Source organism: Drosophila sulfurigaster, chromosome 4 (genome assembly GCF_023558435.1).
Source record: "Drosophila sulfurigaster albostrigata strain 15112-1811.04 chromosome 4, ASM2355843v2, whole genome shotgun sequence".
NCBI lineage: Eukaryota > Metazoa > Arthropoda > Insecta > Diptera > Drosophilidae > Drosophila > Drosophila sulfurigaster.
In genome coordinates this window covers 1,844,213-1,865,059 of record NC_084884.1, presented here as the reverse complement: position 1 = coordinate 1,865,059, position 20,847 = coordinate 1,844,213, and the positions used below count along the sequence as shown (strand labels likewise).

The 20,847-nt window shown below is 35.9% G+C and overlaps 2 protein-coding genes across 2 annotated transcripts; one reads left to right on the top strand and one right to left on the bottom strand.

Moving 5' to 3' along the window:
* The first annotated feature begins 598 nt into the window (after positions 1-598).
* On the top strand, positions 599-6,589 carry LOC133846970 (lipoma-preferred partner homolog). Its single transcript, XM_062281675.1, is given in 10 exon segments — positions 599-990; positions 1,062-1,405; positions 1,407-1,527; positions 2,840-3,109; positions 4,932-4,985; positions 5,117-5,414; positions 5,690-5,980; positions 6,077-6,134; positions 6,193-6,313; positions 6,376-6,589. Coding segments are annotated over 10 exon segments (1,896 nt in total). The 5' UTR covers positions 599-774; the 3' UTR covers positions 6,499-6,589.
* On the bottom strand, positions 6,590-20,771 carry LOC133846969 (apolipophorins). The gene is given in 27 exon segments (XM_062281674.1): positions 6,590-6,983; positions 7,041-7,161; positions 7,654-7,856; positions 7,859-8,080; positions 8,083-8,103; positions 8,106-9,775; positions 10,172-10,230; positions 10,233-10,391; positions 11,138-11,565; positions 11,568-12,458; positions 12,461-12,637; positions 12,640-12,994; positions 12,997-13,187; positions 13,190-13,548; positions 13,592-14,806; positions 14,808-15,147; positions 15,150-15,621; positions 15,624-16,468; positions 16,471-16,965; positions 16,968-17,063; positions 17,066-17,490; positions 17,492-18,275; positions 18,278-18,325; positions 18,328-18,348; positions 18,691-18,720; positions 20,275-20,368; positions 20,647-20,771. Coding segments are annotated over 26 exon segments (10,038 nt in total). The 5' UTR covers positions 20,342-20,368; positions 20,647-20,771; the 3' UTR covers positions 6,590-6,639.
* Positions 20,772-20,847: the final 76 nt, after the last annotated feature.

Genomic DNA, 20,847 nt, shown 5'->3' with positions numbered 1-20,847 from the left:
GTTTATGTTTTTCTTACGGCATTTTACGTGGGCAACTCTGACATTTCAAAATTAAAATCAGTAGTGCAATTTGCTTAGCCCGCACTTTTAATATAAATTTCTGTTTTACCTCGATAAAATATCGCGTGGTTGAAAAAATATACTGAAATATGGTGTTCGAGTTTGTGTCCGATATTTTCACATACCTCACGAATGTGGAAAGCCTATTTTTCATATAGCCTATTGCCATTGTCACTCAGTTTTTACGTTTGGAACTGACTTTTTTCTTATGGGTTGTTACATGGGTAACATTCGACCTGAACGGAAAAAACCGAAAGAACGTTGTTTTTGGTGCAGTGGAAATAGGCAACGGGGCAAATGTGAATATATCAATTTTAATATTTTGAAACGGCCGTTTTATAGATATTTTTAATGTGGCTCGACATAACGATTCTATTTAAATAGAAAAGAATCGAGTTTTTCTTGAATAAAGAAATCGATTAAAAAGATTATTTGGTTTCAGCTCTGATTTTTGAAAAACAGCTCCATCGCCAAACGGTGAGCTGCGGAGCAGTATTTTTAAAATTTACATTAGTATATTTTTATAATTACATGTCGGTCACTCTGTAGCAGTTAGTAGTCACAAAGAAATACAAATTAGCAAGGTTGTTAATGGATAAATAGTATTGATTGGAAGTTATTATTTTCATAATTGAATCTGCGTAGTTGTTTTAAATTATTTATTTGAATTGCATACGCCGACGTACGGTCAAAAACATTGATTCGCGCTGTAAGATGGATACCTTAGAAAACCAACTTAGGCAGTTGGGAGTAGTTAATAGTGGATGTGAAGATGCGTATGTGCGAACTGGAAAAGTAGCTGCTTTAGTAGGCAATTTACAGCAGAAAGTGAGTGCAGAGCAGAGTGCTAATAATCACAGTAAGGTATCAAGTAAAACAGCACCAACCATTCCTCCAAAGCCAAGTCGAAAATCAATTGAAATGCCGCAGGTGATGCAGTTTTAAATTATTGTGTTAAGTTAAGAAAATTGTGCATTTTATTTAATATATTCACTTATCAGGTTCCACTTAGCAAGCAAGTTATGGACACTCAAGAGCCATTGTTTTCTCAGCCACTACAGAGTTTGGAATTCGTTGCCCATAAAGAAACTACAAAAGCATTAATACTTTCGCGCAAACAGCCAATCGGTGCTATTCAAAATGGGGAGAAAATAGGGTGTAGTCAATCCACATTGGACAATCCAGCTGTGCTGGAACAGCAACTGGAAGCCTTGGCATATCATAAGCTTCAGATGGAAAAGAGAGGTCTCTTAGGATCCAAAGTCCAAACGAAACCAAACCCAGTGACAGACATTCCAAGCCTATCATCAACATCTCTTAGTGTCCACAATTTAACAAGCTATGATGGGTACCGCAGAAATCTCAAGAAACCCCATAACGATAAACTTAAATCGTTCAATACACTATCGGAATATAGTGGCACTACGGTCTATTCAAATATGCTATCATCGCAATCTAATCATAAAAGTAAGTTGAAATTGATTAATATTTGCGTTACTCTTTATGAGAACTTTATATTTTTTAACATATATTTAATTTTTACGAAATATATATCTCGACCAAAACAAATATATTATAATATAAGTATAATTTTGATAAAATGTAAATCTGATTTAATTAGGTGAAATCCAAATCTGAAAATCTCAGAATTGCATATAGGGTAATCCCAGAAACTTTTTCGCGAGTTAAAAAAGAATTTATCTTCTCTTAAAAAGACTTTCATTTAGAACTTAATCAACAATAATATTTCAAATACCCATTGTTCCGTGTTTTTACGGTGCATTCATAATGGTTGTCTATGGACAAAAATATTTTTTTAGATTGTCGCACGAGACAAATAAACCCCGAATGTGTTACTTGCCTCCATCTATTGAAACGTAAAGTTTAGAGAATCATAAGATAATGTTATAATGAGATTACATTTAGGAGTCAGAAGATTTTAAATCTTCAAGCGCTGCCCTTAAGCCCTTAACTTTATAAGGTCGGAGGCATCTCCGATCCTATAAAGTATATGCATATATTCTTGGTCAGCATCAATAGCCGAGACGATCTAGCCATGTCCGTCTGTCTGTCTGTCCGTCCGTCCGTCCGTATGAACACCTAGATCCCAGAGACTATAAGAGATAGAACTCTAATTTGTTATGTTTTCACTCAGTTCAAGTTTGTTTCAAATTTTGCCACGCCCACTTCCACCCCTGCAAATCAAAAAATCGAATAACAAACGTAACTTTAAAGCTAGAGCTGTAAATTTTGGTGTATACAATAACAACAATAGTATTTATGAGTCCTATCTATCGAGCAGATAAAAATTGTGGAAGTTATTAAAGAAATACTTTTGCATGGATAAAAACGCCTACTTACTGGGGTCTGAGTTGCTTTGACCGACAATCTGCTATATATTGTGTCATCTATGGTATATTTTGAATGTGGTACTATATAGATATACCAAATATACCATTCGGTATATATTTTTAATATATTTTGAAAATAAAACCGCAATATTTTGCTTTTATTCAAAATTGGTAGCGGTATCTCATAGTCCGAATACACTTGACTGTAGCTTTCTTACTTGTTTTGTTTTGTGATAAGTTTCTTCTTACAAATTATAAAAGTGCATATAAAACAAATCTTATTTGAATTTTTTTAAATATGTATTAGATTTAATGTGCATTATTAAACTGAGTTCGCTAAAAATTAATATATTATATTATATTAAAAATAAGCATGTTTGTGAGATTCATTATTATGGGTTTTATTTATAGTTAAGTGATAACAACAGTTGTGTATGTGTTTTAGACTTGGATTTAAATCATTCAACCACGGAACAATTACATGGGCAACTGTCAATTTGCACAGCGCCTATGACAAAAATATAAACGATGAATTACGCACACCACCAAGTCCAGTGAGCTCTTCATATAGTGAACTTCGACGTGCAAATGATCCCTTCAATGAGGCAACAGTAGATTTAGAAGAAAGTAGTACAATCCAAAAGCCAGGATCTGCTTACGAAAATTATGGAAAGCAGTGCACACAAAACACAACAACGGTAAGCTGTCATATTGTTACGTTTTTCCTTGAATAAAATTCACTGATTTTACTTGTCTAACATTAATAAATGTGTATTTGGGACGCTTACATATATATATTTTTTTCGACAGCACTTGATGTTTGCACGCAGATCAAGTTTGTTGCAAATTTTGCTACACCCATTTCGACCCCGCAAAACGATATAAATCGAATAACAAACTTTAACTCTAGAGTGGCGACTGTAAAAGTCGCGACAAAAATTGTGTAAGATAATTATTATATACTTTTGTATGGGAAAAACTTTACTTACTACGGGTCTTAGCTGCTTTGACTGACAAACTGTATATTAATATGGTAATTTTTCAAAATGAATACCGCACTTTTGTGCTGTTATTCACAATGGGAAACAAGTATTTTGAGATTATTACCGCAATATTTTGCTTTTATTCAAAATGGGTAGCTGGTATCTCACAGTCGAGCACACTCAACTGTAGCTTTCTTAGTTGTTTCAATTATAGCAATGTGCAGCTTATCCGAAGTTGGCTAGTGTCAAACGTAAATATTAATTTTACGAAAAGTTGGTTTGTTACCTAAGTATTTTGTACTATACAAAAATAGGTATTGGTGCTCACATATGTACTTTTATATCCGATACCAAGAGAGTAGAAGGGTACTGTCTGAAAGATATGTATTGAATAGGTAGAAGGAGGTATCTCCAGCCATATAAAGTTGATTCTTGATCAGCGTCTTCATCTGAGACGACAAGCAACTATAGCTCTCGTACTTGTTTTTATTTAAAACCAGTCGACCCGGCGAACTTTGTTCCGGCCTTTTTTATTACTTCATTCATTATTACCGACTTTTACATTTTTCCACAAATTTGACAGTTTTTACATTTTTTTCAGTTTTCAAAATATTTTCCGATTTTTACTTTTTTCAATTTCCAAGATTTTGCCGATTTTTACTTTTATTTAATTTCCAAAATTTTGCCGAATAAAAATTTTTTTAATTTCCAAAATTTGCCAATATTAAAATTTTTTAATTTCCAAAATTTTGGAGATTTTACAATTTTTTCAGTTTAGAAAGTTTTTACATTTTTACACAAATCGAAAAATTTTCAAAACTTTGTCGGTTTTACATTTTTCAATTATCAAAATTCTTCCGATTTTACATTTTTTTAATTTTCAAAATTTTCACGATCTTAAAATTTTTTCAATTTCCACAATTTTACCGATTGTACAATTTTTTAATTTCCAAAATTTTGCCAATTTGTTCAATTTCCGAAAATTTGGCGATTTTTACATTTTAAAAAAATTTTCTGATTTTTAAAATTGTGCCGATTTTGCAATTTTTCCGCTAAAGTTGCTCGCTCACTCAACCATTCATTATATTATTTTATTTTATTTATCATTTAATATTATTTTTTTCGATTGTCTTGCTTGCGGCATTGCTGACTGTAAAATAAATGTAAATAAATACATAATATCGTAATATCGAGTATGATACGTTACACTCACAGCCTACTTACTGTTATTCATTACTATAAGTGCAGCCATGTCGGTGGAGGAAAATTCGCGCTGTCGAACGGAATAAAAAGTATCCTAAGCTCCTGGCTCTAAGCTACCTCCCTACCAATTTTCACTCAAATCTGTTCTGCCGTTCTTGATTTATAAGTGGTGAAACTTTATAGACTTTCTTTTATATATATAGATAGATCATCTACCAGTTCTACAAAGATTAGTCCAAAATTTATAAGAGCGATAACGTTTAATCCGTTGACCGCATCTACGTTCTAAAATAGTAAAACCCATTTGAACTCTTTTTTTTTATAATTATTGCAGTATTATTCTGGTAAAACATGTACGGATTTCTATGGATATGGTGGATTGTCACAGGTACGTTTTAAATGGAAATTAATAGAAAATGAAAAGCTTCCGATGATTTTTTTATACTTTATAGTTAATATTCAAGATTTGTTTTGTAATCGACACCTCTTCGAAGTTTTAATGCTTGTCTCGTTTTCTAGAGTTCTTCTACTTATGATTCGATATACGAGCCCATAAATCCCCGGATGTCCAACGATGTACTACCCCGAGCTAGTTTTAGTACATATGCTAATATTAATCAATGCAAAATGCCGCCAACTAGTTCGGCTTGTGAAGACAAATCTTTATCCACAAATTGTGGAAACATAGACACAAGCTCCATTGAAACTATAGAGCCTAGTAATTGTACTAACTACATGAAAAGAAGTATGATTAACGATAATCACCGTCACTATAACTTAACATCTATTGACTCAGTAGATGAAGTGGAAAATTATGGTACGTATATAACATTTTTGCAATGTTTTTTATCATGTATAATAATTTTTAAAAAATATGTGGAAAAGGAACAATTTTAAGACAAATTTTATCTGCGAAAAGGGGAACAAAACATTTTCTATAAAATGGTTCTTTCTCTTTTTGACATATTTTTATACTTTTAATTATAAATAGTTATTAATTATTTTATGATTATTTTTTTTACTTAAAAAACAATGTTTTATTGTTCCATCACACGGAGCAATAAGCTTCATGTACTTTGTTTATTTTTCTAGGACGTTGCTTTAAATGCGGAGATCGAGTTTTAGGCGAGAGTAGCGGCTGTACAGCAATGGATCAAATTTATCACATATCGTGTTTCACATGCACAGAATGTCAAATTAACTTGCAAGGCAAACCATTTTATGCGTTGGAAGGGAATCCGTTTTGTGAATATGATTATTTGCAAACACTAGAGAAGTGTTCGGTTTGCCTCAAGCCAATTTTGGAACGAATTTTAAGGGCCACTGGGAAACCGTATCATCCACAATGCTTTACTTGTGTTGTATGTGGTAATAGCTTAGACGGTAAGCACATTATTATTAAAACCATATATATATAATATGTATGTATCTTAAATGGTCTTTAATTTAACTCTTAAATTTATTTTATTTTATCAATAGCGATTCCATTTACGGTAGATGCTACTAATCAGAATTATTGTATTGCTGATTTTCACAAGTAAGAGATTCTATTTATAAAAATATAAATCTATAATCTGAAAAAAATTTGAGTTTAGAAAATTCGCACCTCGATGCTGTGTATGTAATGAGCCAATTTTACCGGAATCTGGTCAGGAAGAAACTGTCCGAGTAGTTGCTTTAGATCGAAGTTTTCACTTGGAGTGTTATAAATGCGAGGTCCATTTAATCAAAAAGTATAATTTTTGTTGCGACTAATATTTAAAATTTCCCTATCTTAGGACTGTGGTCTGTTATTATCTTCGGAGGCTGATGGTCGGGGATGCTATCCTCTAGATGATCACGTTTTGTGTAAAAGCTGCAATGCCCGACGTGTACAGGTTTTGACAAATCGTATGACCTAAGTTTTCGATTTATTTATTTATTATCGCATTTATTGTACCAAAAAGTTCGATGATAAAAAAAGATAAAAATAAAAAAAATTACACAACTCAATTTTTGTATTACTTGCTTTATTTGTTTACTTTTAAATTCAAATTACTGTTTTATATGAAACGATCAATAATTTCACGCACTCTTTGATTTCTTATTCGGCAAAAGCTGGTCGATTTGATAGCGCACTTGTGTTGACCAAACAATCCTTCGACGGGCACACATCGACAATCACTGATGGTTTCAGTCTTGAACAACGTGTCGGCAATGGATGATGTGACTTGGTTAAGAACCTTCTTTTGATCAGGACTCTTTAGTCTATCAAAGTTCTGTGTGGTAAATGCCCAGCCTCCATTGTTTAGTACAAAATCGATACCCATATCATTCTCAAACTGTAATTTTGAGCGTTTCTTGTTATCCTTTCCATCCAAAGTTGCAACTAAGCGTGCATTAAAACCTGAATATAAATATAATTATTTAATATTAATATGTGAATGCAAGATATGATACTTACCAACTAGTTTATCAGCAGGAACTCCTTCCAAAGCAAGCCCCTTGATTGGAGCTATCAAATGAAGCTGAGCGCCGTCAAACTTGGTTAAACTTCCAGTTATGTGAGCTCGAACAAGTTTCCACTATAAAAAATTAACAATTTTAAATTATTTTATAATGTGGCCAATATTTTCTTTAATAACTTTTTGCTCTCTGCATTTTGATTTGGAACCCTAATATTATATTACCTTACTGTAGTAGATTTTTATAATTAAACCTAAATTAGTTTAATTAGTGCTTTTCACTCCACGTAGAACTATTACCAATGCTTGGTCTTCCGTATTGTGTGTGCAAATTTCAATATCTCTATACCGTTTCAAAAATTTATTTTGTTTTGTCCGTCAACAAGCCTGTGCTTTGTATCGCTGGGTCCTTTATGGTATTGCCGTTAGTACGTCAAGTATTTTATTTCATGCTACTTTAGATACATAGATTTCTTGTTGGAATTAACTTATAATATTCTAACTTATATTAATTATATGTGGCTTTGTAAGTATTTGTATTTAAGCTCTGTGCTAGTGAAATGTTGATATTATGTAGCAATCCATCTTTTTAGCATGCTAAATAAAACTTACCCAATTGCTGTACTCCAAGGAATCGCTGCGAACTCCAATAATGCTCTTTGCCGCTCCCGCACGGAACGGATAGTCCAAGGCCAAACTAAAAGCATTCTCATCGGACTGCGGCACAATTGTTTTGACAAATCGTTCAAGCAATTTGTAAATTTCTAGTACTCTTTTATCGGTGATGATTTGCTCGACACAATTATCGCAGAAGTTTTAGGTCCATTTACCTGAACATTCGCTACATTGGCCTTGTAATTGATCTTCCCATTATCGCTGGTGAGCAGCGCTGGATAACGCTTCGATTCATCAAAGGCAATGACACTGACTTGTACATCAGTGAATCCCCGACTCTTTAATGCATCGCGAATCTCCGTAATGGCGGGTGCAACCAGTTGAGACAAAACCTTTGGCGTTACATTGACATCAACAACAAAACCAAATCGGCTTTATTTGTCGGCGTTTTACAGTGAACTCTTCGCCCAACTCACGCTGCCCCACAGCTCCGGTGCATTTCAAACAACGCGGTGGTAGCAGAGACAATTGTTTCAATTCTTTTAGAGCCGATCCGTAAGCCAAGGCAAAGTTACAAGCTACCGATTCCTTGTCCTTCTCGGCAGCGTCTTGAACAGCTATGTCGCACTCCTTACGATAGGGTCGAGGATCCAATTGTAAGTAATTAAGGGCCAATGTTGATTCAATTCCAAATATTTCACTACATATCTCATTGCGCACCACTTGTTGTTCTCCTTTCGAAGATACTGAATTACATTTGCCAACACCATAATCATTACCCAAAGTAGCTGAATCGATTGCGATGGTACCATCAATTAGCAGAAAATCGTCATATGGTTCAGCATTGCCGTTCCCAAGCAATCCTCGTGTTTTGCTGGTATAGAATCCGTCAACGGTGACTTGGCAAACCCTCAAATCAGTGGTACAGGTGATCGTTACGCCGTACTCAGAATGGAGATAAACACCGTAGAATCTACGCCAGGCATGAATGCCAGGAATATGTTGTGGATACTCAACTGGTTTGCCATTCAGTTTAAGTGCAACCGTATCGCTAACTTCAACAAAGTTGCCGTCTCTGTCCGTCAATGTGATGGCCTTCAGTTTGCTTTCGCTGCTCAGTTGAACGATGACCGTGAAATTGCTATCGACACTATCCTGAACGAGTACATATCGACAATTACCGGGGTAGGCATAGCTCTGACCATCGAAAGTAAACACATGTTTTCCATCTACAATCTGACCATGCAGATCAAACTTCTGGAAGATAACCGAATATATCCAAGTAGCATACAAATTTTTGCTCAAAGTGTTCTCCCATTTCTCATTAAGTAGGGCATTAATCACGCTCGAGCGGAATGACAACAAGGCAGGCAAGTTTATCAATTTGTCCAACCACGTTGGCAGCGCAATAGCAGTCCAACTCTCCAAATCGACAGGTATACCACCACCTGGCTTAGAGTTCTCGAGAGCTAACCAAATGGAACGCAGCGATTTTATCAACAGCTGGGACAATTCGTTAAGCACCTTTTCATCATTGATAGGCTGTTGTTTTAATTTCGCTTCTAGATATGTCTGCAATTTTTGTAAGAATTCTTCTGTATCTGGTGTCTGCGGTAAAATGTGCAATTGATCAAAGATGTTGTTCAGCACTTCCAATGTCTTTTCAATCAATTTGAAATGCTTAATTTGTTCAATTATTTCTGTTCGTATAGCTTCGAATGTTGGCAATTTACTTAAATATTCTTTAAGCTCAACAAAGATATAATCAGTGCTATTAATAATTGTCTTGATTAATTCTTGCGTTGCTTCACTCACTGGTTTTAGTGATTCATGGAGTGCCTTTGCGTAATTCTTTAGCACTGGTCCATATTTTTCCAGACCCGCAACGACGGTTTTGAAAACATTTGTGTATACATTAAGGACTTCCTCGCGAAGATTCTCTTGAATTTTGGTCACTGACACAACGAATTGTTCCCATGCTTTCAATATTGAATTCTTCCATAATTCGTTCCAATTTTTAAGGACTTCTTCAAGAGTCTTGTGCAACTCTTCAAAATGCTTTGCATATGCTTTTGAAATTTCATTAATGAATGCGTTTATCTTTTCAATAAGCTTTCGGCTAGATTTGGATAAAAATCAATTATGAAAAATATTGATATTTGATATTCTGATCAAAATAACGAAGTGTCGAAAAATGTTATAATAAACATATACATACTTACATAATTACATATACAGGTTACTACTTCATTTTAAAAGCTTGATAAAATTAATTATTAAAAAATTCGTCTTTATTATTTTTACATTTTTAGTTTTATAGACATTAGGAGATGTGGCTAGCAATTTAATTTAACTCTTAGATTTAAGAAATTTTGAACAACTTTCGACGCATTTCTTTTTATTATTCTATTGGCTTCATTGATTGAAACGTTTGTGTCGATTAGAAATCAGTTATATAAATATGCAAATATGTAAGTATGTAAGTATTTATAATTATATATATGTAGTTACTTACGTGTTATCAATAATAGATGCCAGTGTTGGATCAACTTCTAATTCACGAATTATGGTTTTGCTTGATTTTCGTAGCCGTTCAATAATATATCAAAATCTGGTCTACTTTGTTTGAAGAGTTTGAGCTTTTCTCCAAAATCGCTACGAGCGTTATCGAATTGTTTCTTCAGCTTTTCTGTTACCTCTTCGGATTCCTTTTTCAATTCATTTTTAAGAGTATTCTTCATTTGAAACATAAAAATTCGTAGGATTAATTTAGTTTGTAATTATAATTTTAAAAGTGAGAATGAGAGAATAATTAGTTTGAAATTAAAATATAACAAACAAATAAACAAGTAAAAAGCTAAGTCGAGTGTGCTCGACTGTGATGTACCTGTTAACCATTTTGAATAAAAGCAAAATATTACGGTATTTTTCTCAATATGTACCATAAAATACTCAAAATATGCCAAATGGCATATTTGGTATATTGATATGGTACTACACTCAACCTATACTATGTATAGAGTGTTAGCCAAAGCAACTAAGACCCCTAGTAAGTAGGCGTTTTTGTCCATACAAAGGATTTCTTTAAGAAATTCGACAATTTTTATCTGATCGCAGCAATCACAAAGACTCTAATTATTATTCGTGATTCGTGACTAGATTTAAATTACGCTTGAATTAAACTTGATCTGCGTGCAAACATATCAAATGCTGTCGAAAATTATAGCTCTATCTCATATAGTATCTGAGACCCAGTGATTTTTACGGACAGACGGATATGGGTAGATAGTCTCGGCTGTTGACGCTGATCAAGAATATAGGGTCGGGTCATTCTACCTGTTACATCGCCCTATAGATGGCGGGTATAAAAATAAATAAATTAACATAACTATACTATTTTTACTTTCAATACCTTACAATGTTAAAGTGTTATAGTTAAAATTAGTTAACATTTTCTTAGAATTCATCGTAATTAACTTACCACGAATACTTTGTAATCATCTTCATTGACTTTGTAGTCAGTTTGTAGGAAATTGGCTGCATCGAGAGAAACACGCCCGTTTGACACTGATTTTCCACTTGCACCTGTGACATCAAATTTGAATTCCTTGCCCAGTTTAATTTCAGCATTCGCATTAATTAGACTTTGCTTATTCAATGAGATCTTCAACCAGTTCGGTTGCAGTTCGGAAATAATTTCAATAGGGTTCTGTCCAGCTAAGGCTTGCAGTTTTGAATTGATTTTCGTTGAATATTTCTTCCAATCGATATCGGCACTCACTGCAACAATCTGCTTGTTGAGAGCATTGACTGTTACGTCGACGTGATCTTTATTTGCCAAGATGTTAGCTCCAACATTTAGATCCAAGTTGTTGCTTTTCAGTTCGGTGGATGTCGTGAACTCCTTTTGTCGACGTTTAGCGCTGATTGCACGTTGATCTCATAATTAAATTGGAGACCCGATGAATAAATTTTGTGATTCGATGTAATATCAAAACCGCCAATGGGACTTTGTTGGGCTTGAGTATTTCGAATTTGATTAAAAGCAATTATTTTCTGTTCGGGTGATTTAAATATGTCAAAAGTAAATTCGCTGTTCACAGAGCGCTTATTACGATCCGCATCAAATGTGCCAGAGACAGTTAAAGGTCTGATAGTGGGATGCTCGATTTTGAGTTGCAACCTGGAGTTTATGGCGACGTGTTCCTCACCAGATAAATCCAAAATGGCAGAGATACGCGCAACATCATTAGGTCGCTGCAGTTTATCAATATAAAATGCAGCCGACTCCTCGTAATGACCGAAGAGCTTGCCATCTGTTGGCAATGTCTGTGTGCTCTCGAAGAGAATTTGTCGCTTTGGTAAAGTCAATCGAATTGTGGAGCCATTGGGTAAGAAATTAATATTTAACTGATATTTAAGATTATTACCAGAGATGTGACCATCTAGACTGTATTGATGCTTAAAGCCTTGTCGTCTGCTCCTCGACTTCCACTCCAGCTCATATGGATAACCAATCTCTCGCAAATCCATCAAGACGAGTATTCCATGCTCCGAAGTATCCAATTGTTTCTCATCAATGGTCAAAGTAGATTGTGCCTGAATATTCATGCATTGACGCTTCTCTTCGCATGTGGATACCTTCAGATTAAATTCCTTGTTAGTTAGCTTTAGTGTGGCAACCACATTTGTTGGTCCAATATTGCCATTTAAACTATAGGAGGCCCCAACCTCTTTGTCCGTACTGAGGGCAAAGTATTGACGGGTTAACTTAAAGCTACTCGAAACGGTTTTACCCGCTTTTGGAATTGACCCTGTCCTTCGATAATAGCCTTATTTTGATCCTTCTTTAGGTTATACGTGGCTGTGCCCGATATGATAACATCCTGGGCATTCGTTACGCTAACTTTAATGCTCTTGCTCTGTGCCTTGATGTCCAGCACATAGCTGTCTAGCTGCAGTTTCTTCGAGTTCAGTCTCCAATGATATAAAATTCATCAATGGTTGTGTACGATGATTCCAGGTTGAGTTTGAAGTCCAAGTCGGCCAGGCTTTGTATATCGACACTGACCTTTGCCTTACGCTCACCCAAAATTTCAACAATGGCCACTACCCCGATGGGCTGAGATTTGGGTAGATTCAGGTGCAGCTCTAATCCCTTCTTGTGTGGCGCACCAAACCATTTTGAGTCTATTTCGTACTTCTTGCTTGCATCCTTAACTTCCAAACGCACTGTATAGGTATCTTCGCCCGCCTTAGTTGACTGTATGTTAACCTCTAAGTTCTTGATCGACTCATGACTAGTATCAAGTTGCCATTGTACTGTTGCAGTTTTGTATTTGCTACAACATTTATATCGATGTGGTGCTTGATATACTTGTCACCAAATTGGGCATTTAAGGTATTTTCCCACTTGCGGTTACTTTCTGCTGCGTCTTTTTCATTTCGGTAGCTACCATCGAATTTCAATGGAGCAGCTAGCCAATTGCCTTGTGCATCAAAAGTGTAGCTGCCCTGATGAGCAAATCCTTCCAGAAGGTGTTAACACGTGTGAAGTGTCCATCAGCCGTCTTGGTATTCAGATCGAATTCCACATTATAGGGTCCACTGCCGCCTTCGACGGTTCTTAAGAGTTTTCCATGGCTGCTGAGCTCAAAGCTTCTAAAATTGGTTTGTGGTGCTTGCAGGTCAGCTTGCAGCTCATAGGAAGCTGGGACTCCATTCAGCTGCTGTCCTACCTGAACCTTACCATTAAGATTCGCTAAGATCCGATCACCAAACTTGAAAGAGATGCGGCCATTTCCTTGCTGTGAGCTATATTCGTCAACAATAATCGACAATTCAACGGGCAATTGATTTTCCACTAAATTTCCTGCAGAGATAGACCAGCCTCTGTAATTTGAAGGCCGCTTTTTTCTTTAAGATTATGCTTAACATGGCTATTAAGTTCCGCTTTTTGCCATTAAATGAGGTCAAGATTAGCTGGGCATTTGATGAAAATTCCTTTGTCTTTGTATTCAATGTATTTAGCGTAGTCTTTAATAAGATTGAACGCTTCTCTTTGTTGCCAGGCTGTTGTTCATTAACTTGTACATTTGCCGTGCCTTGAATGAGATGAGTCTTGAGGTTTGTAGTTATATGTCGATTAAGATTACCATCATAGACGTGTCCATCGGGAGTAACCAATGTGAATGCACCTTCAATATCACCATTGCTTCGCCAATCACCCTTCAATGCGCCATTGGCTTCGAAAGATACCTTTTTGGTGTCTGATTCGAAAAGATTTTTCGTTGAAAATTTCAATTTATCGATTATATTTTCGGTTTTTAAATGCAATTTTGTGTCGCCGTTGATTTTGATCGATGTATCGATATCATATTTTGGTGACAATATTTGGAATTTTGAGTCGACTTCGAATTTATGCTTGGGTTCAACTTTTTGCGTTTCTATGATTGCGGTGAGCTCGCCTTTGCCATTCCTTGCGATTTTAAAATCACCCTTGGCATTTAGTTGGTTCTTAAGTACGAGATTAAACTTGGCCGCAGACACTTTGTCCAGTGGATGCTGTGATTCTGTTGTCAGTTTGATGAGCTCTGCATTGTCGCGGTTTACACGGAATTCGCCATTGGTTTTCTCGGGAGTTCCTAGAGCTTTCAATATCCATTGCAGGGCTTTTTCTTTGCTACGAAATTGTGCACTGCCTTGCAAATCGATGTGGACATCATTTGCAGTGTAGCGCTGTCCCAGCTCACCCTTAACTGTTATCAATGTACCCCAGGATGTGATAATGCTATTATCCACAATTAATAGATTGCCATTTGCATCGCACTTGGAGACAACTTCGATCGAGTGTTTATTGAGCTTTGCCTTCGCCAACAATTCGTAGTCACCTGTTGTCCTTTGATTCGACTGATATTTAACATTCACAGATACCTGATGATTCTGATCACGAATTGCTGTAGCATCGAACTCTAATTTGTTCACATCGAAATTCGTGACGACTTTAACAGAGGCATATGGCTTACTCTGATGGTCGACCCGCAAATCTGATAAAAATTGAGACGAAGTTAATGTATTTGAGTTATCGCCCTTAACGAACTTTAGCGCCGATGTACTTGTCAGAGTCAAGTGAAAGCCTGACCAATCAGCTGTAAGTCATAGGCATTATTGCCAATTTTGCTTTCACCGAACTGCCGTAAACATTATTAGGTGTTTGCTCATTATTCACAAAGAGAGCCGCTTCATATTGACCACTTTCCAACTTAAAATTGCTCTTCACCAAATATGATTCCTTTTCTGGAGCAATATGCAATTCAGTACTTAAAGCATTTGGAGTAAGGTCAGCCCAACCATTTATTACAATACGTTCATTACTTGGGCTTAATAATTGGAAGTTTTGGAAATTAAAGCGTGCCTGCTTGTCGCCCGATTTCTGTACATTAATTTTGCCATCGGCGCGATAACCATTGATATTGTTGACAATGCCATTTTGTCGTGAATCTCAATTAGTGGTTTGTATTCATTACCATGCTTCGAAAACCCTATTTTACTCCTCTTTACATCCTTGTTCTGTTCGTATTGACCGTAAACTACCAACTCTGTATTATCATTTGTGATGCCAGCCTCAACGGCGAGGTGAATTTGGGGATTATCAAGGGCTATCCGGCCGTAGGTCTTTGGCTTTGTGCCCAGCTCAAATGCTACACTTGTGTCATGAGATACCCTCGACCCGGGAGTGCTATAATCAAGTTTCCATTGGTGGCTACCTGTTGGGAGTGTTGACTGTGTTCCTTTGAAATTAAATTTACGTTCACTTGTTGAGTAAATAGCGAACGAAAAGGGTTTCGAAAGATGAAATTCGTCGACGTGTCCCTCACTTTGGCTATTTTCAACAGTGAAATCTTTAAGACTCGCCGAACTAGATATACAGAGATTTACCCCAACAATGTCAAGTTGACTAAAGCAATAATCTTCGTTAATTGGTTTAGATTTTTGCTTTTGGCTGAGTTTTTCAATGGTACCGATTTCAATTGTTTGTCATTCTCAGCTATGAAAAATTCGGCATTTAACTGTACATCGACAAGTTCAAGTTTTTCGCGAGGTAAGTCAACATTCACATTGAATCCTTCTCCATTATTTATGAGAGATACTGATACATCACTGCCAGTGGCTGAATGTGCCGTGGATACGACACGAAGTCCTGTTGATAGCACCTGTGCATTGAAGCCCAGCAGGATATTCACATTAACATCAATACTAGGCACGAATTTGAAACGATATTTCGATCGCTGCCAATTTTGCTCGAGAATATCATTCACATCAACATTGATTGCAAAGTCGATTTTATTTGCCGCAAATCCTTGGGCTCCGAGTTCTAATGGTACACCCAATCCCGTGGGGTAACTCAATTCCGCATCGAGGAACAGATGGTGCGAGGTGAACTGCTTTTCAAATGACGACAATTCCTTTTTGGTTTTGTCAAATGCATCCGAGAAATATTTAATAATGTCATCTAATGTACTTGGTACATCATCACCTAGGCTCAAGAAAGCGAGCTCAGAGCCAAATAGCTTCAATGACAGATCCAAATTCAAGTCATGGATATTCTTACTGCCATATGTTTTGTATTTCTTGGCGATTTTTGTAGCATCATCAGCAATCGAGCGCTTCGAACGTTCAGCGGCCCCACCAGCTGCTTCAGCATTACCGACTTCAATAAGCTTGACAATCTCATCGAAATCTTTATTGAGCAACCCCTTTGGACCCACATAATACTCCAAGAGCTTCTCGAGGTTCTCCTGCCGCAAGTTTCCTCAATCACATTGAAATTTGTGCCAAAGATTTCTGCAGACATATTGAATCTCGCTGATCTTGGCAGGAAACCGTGCTGTGAATAGATGAGCTTGTAATCAGTGCTGGCACTAAGTCCTAAGGCATCAAGTCTATGGGAACAGCCACGGTTGAAACTGTAACGCCTGTAGTCTTGTGGGAACTGTTTCGTTACACGTATGTTTCCTAAGTGATAACGCTGAAGCTCGCGATTCGCATCCGTGGAATCTCGGATTACCTTCAGACTTGATGAAATAAAACTACCTACTTGATATACCTTCTCTGAGTTTACAATCTCTGAAATTTGATTGGCCAGTTGAGCAGTTGGGCAATTAACAGCTGTCACATATGCCTCGATTCGGAGCTCTGAATCCTCATTAGGATTCTTCAAGATCTCTAGTGCCTTAGAGTTTAATGCTTCATTACAATTCGAGGTGGAAAAGGCTTGTAGTGCTGCCACTCTAATGCGATTGGAGCGTCAGAAGAAATACATTCTGTCAAGGCAGGCACCAGAGTGTTGACCAGGATATGGCTATTTCCGATGCCCTTAAGTACATATACTATGCGCTCTTCATCTTTTTGGTGTTGGCTTTGCAGTGCTTCAGACCGTCAACAAACTTCTTTGAAATACTTTCAACAACGGATGTTTCGCACCTATTTTTCAAGCAAAACTTGGAGATCAAATTGCCAACAACCAAATAAAGCTCCTTGGGTGCGTTAGACAATAGTTGAACAGCAGCTAGATTAAGGGTTTCCTTGTCCACAGACTCCACCAGGTTTAGTGATAATATTCCCAACAATTTCTCGTTTTCACTCAACTTGGTTAGCTGCTTCAAAATTGCTCTCGCCGACTCGGCAGTATTAGTGCGGAAAAGAGCATCCAGATAGACTTTACGTGCTAACACCTTATTAGGATGTGGGACAGCAGCCAATTCTAATATGGTGTCTGTATCCGAGTTGCGCAGTAATCGAATGATTTCAATAAATTTTTTAGCTGTGTCTTTTTACATAATCGTTAGTCGAATCAATGAGATCAGAGAGTGCTATCTTGAGAGCAGCAATATTCTTGGCTGCATAAGTTCCGTACTTCTGAAATATAATGCTAGCCTCGCGTTGTCCACTAGTTGGAGTTGGTGTTGATCCTGGCGTTCCGCCAGATCCATTTCGCAATTTAAGGCTGCTAACAACCTTGGCACTCACATCCGAGCTGCCCTTGACGCTGCCCGTAAACTTGTAAACTTCCACGAGTTGCACATGCTCGATTACACCATTCTGCAGTTTCAACTCTTTGCTATAGTCCGCTTGCAGTAGGGAACTTGATTTAATGCCAGCTTGCTCATTCACTACGCCCGATAACAAGCCAGAATTTATCTGCTCTCGATAGGCGCATTGGTTAAGATCACGAACTTTTGTTATTGTTTCTCCGCCACTTGCAGTCGCCGAAATAGATGTATAGGTTGGACATAGTCCAAATACATCGACTTCCGATTTAGATTCCGATGTTTTTCCTGCTTGCAATAGTGAAATAATGGCACGTTTAATATTTAACGCGTACTCAGAGTCTGTGGCATCGCTACAAATTTCTGGTTGTACTTGACCGCTGGCCCATGAGAAGTGTACTGGTTTTTGAATATTTGTCACGAGTTTCTTCTCCAAAGACTGCTTCGTGTTAATTACCTTTATAGCACCGACTTGTAGGGTATAATCGCAGTTGCCATTAGCAAACACTTTCGCAGTACCGATTACTTTAAGACTTGTATCATCAGCTTCGCTTATGATACCCGTACTAAGCCCACCGTTAATATGCTGTCAAATGCATACTCGTAAAATGACCCGGGGTATATTTCAATAATCCACTGTCGGCTGCAGAAGAAGAAATGATTTTCGTTAATCATTAATGATCAATTAGAACAGAGAATTGTCAGGATATCCATAGGAAAAGCAAAATCTTTATAAATGTTGTTCATAATACATATAATATTTAATAGCAAATTTAAATTTAAACTTACATATTTATTATATTATATTAATAATTTATATGTTTTAAGCATTCATCAAATTGTGATATATTCCATGAATGCCTATTTATTGCTAATACAATTGTTTTTGACTTAAATATTCATTTCGGTCGCTCAAAAGGAGGTTTCCGAGTAATTGCATATATCTCAGATTTTTGTGTCCATAAGGAAAATTAATAATACTTACGTTTTACACACCCCTTTTTACAGCTACTATCTGAAATGTAGAATCAAAAATAATAATTAATAACTCATAAATTATTTAATTTCTTGGCGTGATGAATTTATAAAATTATATTACTACACAAACTATGTACAATAAATAAATATATCTATGTATGTATGTAAGTCACAAAGCTCAAATAACTGTAGTCATTCGTAACCATATTCAAAAAAATTATTTACATTTACGAAATTAAAAAGAGTAAGTTTCCTCAAATTTTACAATGAGGATCGCCCAAAGTGATTTTCTTCGGAGCTCTTCGATGGCCTTTTTGGTTTATCTTTTAAAACACTCTGAGATCTCTTAAAACAGGAAAAAAATCAATCTCATTTAAAAGATAGATGAGAAAAATGTTGTAATAGGCAGAAGAAGGCATCTCCGACCCAATATAGTACATATATTCTTTATCACCGCCAACAGTCGAGACAATAAAGCTATATCTGCCTGTCGTTCTGTCCTACGAACACCTAGATCTCAGAGACAGGCACTTGTTAATTTGAGGTAAGAAACACGATACACACAATCTACATACAATCATAACAATAGTCTTTATAATTCCTGAAAATTTGGATGCGAGCAGATAACAATTATAGAAGTTATTTAAGAAAAGGTTTAATATGGCAAAAACGGCTGCTGCAGTCGGGTTTTAGTTGCTTTGGGTGACAATCTAGTATATTTTGTACGTTGTGGTTTTTCAAACGTACTACATTATTAATATTCCAAAACGGCATTTGGTATTTTTAGCACCTGTTCTGTACATTCGGTAAATTTTAAGAATAATAATACCGCTCTGTTTTACTTTTATTGAAAATGGGTAGTGGTGGATTTTATAGTTGTTTTGTATATATTTAAGTAAGCGAAAAACTCTGAAATGCTTATGATCTAACTGGAAAACAAGTTTAGCTTTACCGAAAAATATTTTCTTAACTTTACTTTAATTAGAAAAGGTCATTGGAAAAAGATTTGCGGAGTAGTCGTGTTCACTCGGGGATGTGTTTTCAACTCTATTGTTTGAACTATATCCAGTAAGTGTATCGACGACGTTCATTAACAAATTTCCTGGAAACTTCGATCAGGCTCCAAGAGGAGGTTGATAGTGCTACCATGTTTAAATCTAGCAAAACGATTCTTAACGGTGTATTTCTCAGTTACGGAGTTAGGATAATACTTTTCAAGTTACCACTTTACTTTATATACTTTATACCCGCGATCCATTGTTCATTTCGGCAGATAATCGATCTTTATTTAATTATAATAATTTAAGCTATCTTTACTACTGAAATTAAAGTCAGTGAGGATATGCCTATTGAGATCGCAAGGTTAGAATATATAGTAATAAAATAAATTTTATTGTTAGAAGTACGTATTTTAATAGTCTTGCGTATATTTACGATATGTGCTCAGCAAAATGTGTAAGACTATTATTGCGACCTAGAATATTATTTATTATTTACTTAACTTTTATTTCCTTATTTCTTTACGGAAGTCGAATATATTTTTAAGAATGTTATTCGCAGTAAATATTTAAAGGAATGAAATAGAACATACCTGCATTGATAGCTGTCGCTAATAGCAGACCGATGAGAATGAAACTCTTAATTTCAGAATCGGCCATCCTTGCCGTCCCCTGTGGGTTAGCCTGCTGAAATTGAAATTTCATTTTGCACTGTTATTTTTTTTTAATTATTGTTAATTTTAATTATTTCTCTCATTTAATTTGTTGTCCATAAATTCTTTGTTTTTGTTTATTATAATCTGCTGTTCATGTTTACATCATGTTTAAGCAAGTAAATGGAGAGAAAATAATAATTAAATATGTATATATTTAATTGTTTCTTTAAATATATACTTTATTAAAATCGAAATATATATTATTTATTGCACACAATAAGGATTTGGACTTCATGTTGTATTTTGTACCTTATCACTACCGAATATTTCACTGCAATTCGATTATTTTGAACATGCACAGAATAATGCACAAAAGCGAATAACCGACACGATACGAATCCGACGACTACCGACTTCGAAATAAAGCGCGTTTTGCACTTGAACACAATTTAAGTACATCGCTTACTTTTGTGAGCTCGTCAACTTAGGAACGTTTTTATGTATATGTAT